The sequence below is a fragment of the Pterocles gutturalis genome, unplaced genomic scaffold, assembly GCF_000699245.1.
Source record: "Pterocles gutturalis isolate BGI_N339 unplaced genomic scaffold, ASM69924v1 scaffold10883, whole genome shotgun sequence".
NCBI lineage: Eukaryota > Metazoa > Chordata > Aves > Pterocliformes > Pteroclidae > Pterocles > Pterocles gutturalis.
In genome coordinates, this window is record NW_010120551.1 from 49,195 (window position 1) to 55,469 (window position 6,275).

The 6,275-nt window shown below is 39.0% G+C and overlaps 1 protein-coding gene across 1 annotated transcript in view; it reads right to left on the bottom strand.

The window, feature by feature from the left end:
- TXNRD2 (thioredoxin reductase 2) overlaps positions 1-5,427 on the bottom strand; it is a gene marked incomplete at its 5' end in the record, with an annotated part of 29,993 nt that extends 24,566 nt beyond the window's left edge. Inside the window, 7 exons of the mRNA XM_010076951.1 lie at positions 800-870; positions 1,393-1,455; positions 2,487-2,565; positions 3,431-3,505; positions 3,822-3,966; positions 4,592-4,648; positions 5,362-5,427. Coding sequence (XP_010075253.1) covers positions 800-870; positions 1,393-1,455; positions 2,487-2,565; positions 3,431-3,505; positions 3,822-3,966; positions 4,592-4,648; positions 5,362-5,427 — 556 coding nt within the window. The remainder of the gene's footprint in view (positions 1-799; positions 871-1,392; positions 1,456-2,486; positions 2,566-3,430; positions 3,506-3,821; positions 3,967-4,591; positions 4,649-5,361) is intronic.
- Positions 5,428-6,275: the final 848 nt, after the last annotated feature.

The following is a 6,275-nucleotide window of genomic DNA, read 5'->3' on the forward strand; positions in this document are numbered from 1 at the left end:
CACAGTGCATTTTTTTGTATTGGAAAGTCACAGCCATGAATGGCATCTCTGTTTTCTTTCAAAACACCAGTATTATAGTTTCAAGTCTCTTTTTCTTATGGATACATTGCTTTTTCTTGAATTGCTCAACAGAGAAAAGAAAAAAAATAGTATTATCTGACTTCCATGCTAGAAAATGTGCATTTCCTATCACAATTACTTGCATCAGTAAATTGCTCTGTAGTGCAATGTTGACTTAGAATCTTACTGCCCTATGTGCTGTAAAAAACAGACTATGGCATTTTAGTGTTTCCATTAAAAACAATTTTTTAGTATGTCAGTTAAACAATAGTTCCCAAAGCAAAAGAAAAGGCTGAAATAACCCAATTATCTACTCATATTTTCTTTTGTTATCGGAACTGCCACCGCTTAAGTGTACATAAAATTATGTTGGAGTTTCTTTCCTAATTGAAGAGAAATTTCACATACGTGCCTAACAAACAGGGACAGTACAGCCTTCGTGTAAGTTTATGCTGCCCTCTTGTGACTGCCGTGTATAATTGCTACAGGAAACAAGTCAGCCCAAGACGGTGAAAATTCATATTTAAATTTCAGAAGGGAATTTCATAAGGGGGAGGAGAGGGGGAAATCTGTTACTAATGAAGGTTGGTAGTGTGATGCTGACAAAAGGCAAAATAAATTGTCAGAAGGAAAACAGAAGGACAGAAAAACTGGTGTATAAAAGGCAATTTTGAATATTTTTCTCCTTGCCATAAAGTATGAATGCCAGCACCTATTAGAGCCATGGTAAGGAACTTACGTTTTCCCAGGAGATTCTTTTAACCAGAACAGATCATCACTCGTGATTCCATACTCTAGTGCACCTGTAATCTATGAACACACAGGTAAGATCTTAAATCTAAAATGCAAGTCCCGGCAGCACAGAAAGCTAATAGCAGCTTGGGCTGTATTAGGTGAAGTATAGCCAGTAGACCAAGGTGAATGTATCTGAGGTTGCCCAGATATGTTATCCAGTATTTGTCTTTGGAGATTTTCAAAACTTGACTGCAAAAAGCCCTAAGCAACATGATCTGACCTCACAGCTCACTCAATAGCTGATACCAACCTCTTTGAGCAGGAGGTTGACCTAGATGACCTCTAAAGATCCCTTTCAACCTGAAGTATCCTACAGCTCTAAGCAACATCAACATACTAAATTGATGCAAATTTTTTTTCTGTGGAAATGTTTTTCTGAAAAGCCTGTACTTTATATAAAAGATAAATTTTCACCCAAGTACAAAAATCTCTCATGTGTTACTTTATATTTGCATTTTTCATCCTCCAGACATTCATTATTTTCTGCAACAAAACCAGTAAAGCCATCAGAGTCATCAGATGGCAAGTGTAACTTACATGCGTAGGATATTTTGGTCTTCCTCCAGTAGCAATGACAATATTTTCTGCAGTTACAATAGTCTACAAACAAAAATACAAAATCAAGCATTTGAAATCCTTTTATCTGTCTTTCAATTTTATCTATGTAGAAATGAGTGATAAATGAGAAAGCTGGCACTACCATCTGCTACTTATATGACATAATAATTAACAATATATTAAAAAACAGATGGGGTAAAATAAACTAATACTTGCAGGAGTTTCTCCTACATATTCCTGATCAGTTTTTGTTTTGATATTTAGTTTACAATTGTTCCTACACTGGACAAGATTCTGATGACTACTTGGAAGCACTAGCTGTGCACAAATGTCAGCTTTTTAAAATCAGTTTTTGCTTATGACAAAACACACAGCTCATGGCAAATGAATTCTGTCTCTAAGGTCTGGAGTTAAACTACCTCAAAAGTGGCATGTTTTTAGAAAATGCTGGGCATCCCCACTCCAGAACTTCTGCTCTCTCAAGCTAATATTCACCAGTAACATTACATAGTTATCCTCAAAAAGGTGTTAAAAATGCACGTTCAGTCTCTTGCTAAATATGCAGACATGGCAACCATTCTGTTACGTGATCCAGTTGCTTGAAGTTGTGCATTCCATGTAATTGCCTCCCACAAAGAATTTTGTATTAGAAAGCTAAGCACCCTTACAACTCATCTGAAGGAGGAAAACATCTCAGATTGATCCAATGCCCAGAGCAAGAAGGAGATGTTGGTCCTCTTTACATCTCTGTAAACATCTATCATCTGTTAACAGCATGACTCTCACCAAAAAAAAAAAAAATAAAAAAAAATCTTTTCTCTCAATGTTTAAATCTGCAAAGAAAAAGTAATGGCATCTGACAGGTTAGAGGCCAGGGACTCAGTAGGCAACAGTCAAGTTCATAAACATCTTCTCGAGGTGGAAAATGCAAATTCCCCTCACCGAAACAACAGTGAATACCTAAAGCAATTTGCAGAAGTACAACCTAGCTCACAGTTGACCTGGAAACCTGCACATGAAGACCTGAAACATTTGAAGTGAATGATACTGCAGAAATCAGCACAGCAGCTCACCTCTTTACCTGCTTTTGTTAAACCACGGATTGTATGTGGATCAGAAAAACTCCCTTTCATGTTGAAATATTTCACCTTCCTGTTTAGAAGAAAACAGCAACATAAATGCACACTTAATGAAGAATAGGAATGAAACAGAATCAGGTACTTTTTCCATATCCAAAGTGCTAAAAAGGATATCAAATAGGCATAGAAAAGTAAAAGGAAGAAAGCATCTCTTTTCATAGGATTGTTTGCAGCTCTGTCACAAAATTTAAGTCACTTAATTCTTGTGTCACGGTTAACTCCCCTATGCAGCAGAGCACCTAACCTAGTAACATGCTTTGGGATCAGATTATTGACCTCTTCAAACGATACATTTTCCACTAGCCATAGCATTAGTATTGCTATCTATAACATTACTAATACAATGCTCATTTGAAAGCATACAAAAGTGACTCAGCAGGAGTCACAAGACTAGTACTTGTTAAATTTTCTATTATAATAATTTCTCTACAAAAGGAGCTGCCTGCTGAAAAACTTGGAACTATTTCTGCACTGAAAGCAAAAAATTCAGCTGGTCTAGTAGAGTGTTATCTGTGGGCTTGTATGGCTTGCATGGCATATATTTTGGTGGACAAGCTTGAAATTAACTTGAGAAACCCTGACTACTTCATATTAATGCAACACCTCTCCAGATTAAAGAGAGCATTCCCTGATCACTATGCTGTTAGAACGTTTTAACATAGGGTCACTTTCAACCACTGCTTCCCAGAAAAGGAAGGGGCGGGGGTGGAGGAGTAATCACTTACATGCAAGGGCACTTACGGTCCTGAGTAGAAAGGACCTACAAATTCTAAATACTAGCTCTAGGGAGAAACTCCAAAGGCAATTCAGCAATTCTACAAGATGAAGAAGAGGTCCTTGACTACAGGAAGAAAGATGAACTTCAAAGTCTTATTTACTTGTCTTGTAGTTGCACTCTGTGACCCCAGTTCAAGGACTTCACATAATTCTGAACAGCTTGTGCCATCACAGACCTATCACAAAAGAAGAAACTGAACATGAAGTCATCACATTACAAATTCAGATTATGCAACTCAAAGATAGAGGCAACTGCTAGAAATTAGGAATGTTCTACAGTAGTTTTTGTTATAAAAGTAAATGATCAAGTCAAAATCAACATAATATCTGCCCTGATAAACCTGTAAATCTACTTTCGTGTTTTAAACAAGGGGCAGTCTAAAAAGCTTAATGCAAAATACACTTCTCTAACCGTCCCTAAATAAATATCAACTGGGAAAAGTTGTTACGTATTTGCAGCACACAGGAGTGAATACAGGCAATAATCTTTACCAGGTATGATGAACAGGTTGGGCTATATTCCAGCCATAGTGTTGGGCATCTTTAAGGGCACTCCCTAAAAGGGCTGCTTGATGCATAAGCTTTTTAGGAATGCAGCCAACATTCACACAAGTTCCACCAAGTCCCCATTTGGTTCCTTGGAAAAAAAAAAGAAAGAAAAAATGCATCAGGTCAGTGTAACTTAAAGCAATTAGGTTACTTAGAGAATTAAGTTGTTCATGGAATTAGTTAAAAAGTTCTGAAACAACATACAGTTTACTGCCTCCTACAGATCAGTTTCTAACTCTGCTTATGTTAGTTTGTTTTGATAAAAACCATCCCTATATATTTTTCTTCTAAAATTCAAACCATCTCAAAATGTTTCTCAGAGCTCTGAAGAACCAGTTACTACACATTCACATTTGCTCATTTGCAGAACTTACTTTACATATTGTATATGAAGAGCCTCAACATGATGCAATTCATAATTTTTTAGAAAGTGCAAATTACATTTTGACAGAGACAATATTCTCACAAATTTAAGTCCAAAGTCTACTACACCAGTAACATCAAACACTGCTAACAACCTTAATGTGCAGGGGAAGCAGGCAGAGCTGTAACATCATTGGAGGAAATGAGTAGTACAGCAAGTCCAAGGACTTTTACTACAAGCAAAACAGGCAGCATGGCTTTGGCCACTTTGCTGGCTGACACAATCTGCTCACCTAGGCAACAGCTTTACACACATGTCCAAATATTATCCTAGTATTTCTCTTCCATACCTCTTTGAGAAGGTTCCACATAATCCAAAACGGCCACTTTCCTTCCAAACTGAGCAGCTTTTTTTTAAAAAAAAAAAAAAAAAAAAAAAGGCAAGGCAAGGTATTTAGGGCAGGGAGAAACACACAAACCTAAACATTTTTAGTAGCACAGGTACAGATTAAGAGTACAGGAGATGACAGCTGGTGGTTTACATTGTCTAACTCAAGATGCCATACTAGGGACCCTGGCTGCCTATGGAGTCAGCAGATTCTCCAGAAGGTACTTAATAACCCAGACCAGAACCCCCAGCTTCCACCACCCCTAAAAATGCTATTTGACACCAAATAAGATATTTAAGAACCTTTTGGGTTGTTGAACACATTACACTGTGTTACAAAGGGGCAAGGCTCTCTACAGCAGTTGAACAGTTCCTGGAAAAAGCCTGAAGGAACTGTTGTTTCAACAAATAAATAAGACAGTATAATTTAAAAAAAACACAGTATCCATGGTGGCACTCAGAGTATTTTACAATAACAATTAAATAAAAGCTTATTAGATTTTCCCATGACAAAATAATAAATATTTTTTAAAAGGTTAATAGGAAAGCCAAACAAAATCACCCTACCTGAGGGAGTGGATTAATTTGCAGATTAACTGCATGGAGCCAAGTTAATGATTAATGTGCAGGGACTGTTTCTTAAAAAGCTTTAGCGTTATCATAACACTTCTAGTAGTTTCCATAAACACCACTTAAGCTAAAGCAAAAGTTCTGCTAATTATATGTACAAACCTTCTTTTGCACAAGCAAGGCCTCCAGACCCTCCACCAATTACTAGAAGATCATATTCATACTTTCCTGGGAAGAAGACGTGAAAAAAGAAGAAGAATCAGGCAACAAAGACGGGAGAGGTATGTAAGAAGGTAAATATCAAAAAGTACACAATTTTTTACAATTGATTATTGCTGACTGAGGTTTTTCTTTACTAGAGCAGTGTGCTTTTTCAGCATCCCAAAGCATTCTCCAAAAATCGTTAAATTATCTAGTCTGGTTTCACGAACGAAATACAGAAAATAAAGCAATCCAAAAGAAGTGAGAAAATAGATTAGATTTTTACACAACGTCCCATGATTAGACAGTTGCATCTCGGATCCAGTATAGGTCTCCTGTCTCTGCATTACAGCAGCGAATTCTACACACAGCTTTTTCAGCCTTATTGGACTGAATTCAGCTGCCAGGTAGATTGTGCAGGGGTGTGGTGTGGCTGTCAGAGGGAAGCTGGCCCCTTTTGCCACCTCAGCCTCCCCACAGATCAGCCCAGAGCGGTTTTGAGGTGGCAGAAGACCGCAGTGAGGAATAACTCATTTCTTAGCAATGGCAATTGCTTTCATGCCAGCGTTTCAGGGAGGACAGCCGAGGCCTGCAGCATCCCCACACCAGCTCTGCCACCACAGGGGTGGGGGACTTTTCTCGGCCGTTCAGAGTGGGCCGTCAGGAGTTAAGCCCAGAGGAAAGCTCTGGCTGCCTCTCGGGCCCCGGTACCTCGCTAGGAAGCCCCACCGCGGGGTGCAGGCGGCCTCGCCCACCTCACAGCCACCTGCGGCCCGGGGACTCCCTCAGCAACATGAGGGCTGAGGGACGGGCTCCGAGAGCGGCACCGAGGCGGGGGTGGTTCCGAAAGCCGTAGTGGATGGAGGCAGCACGCC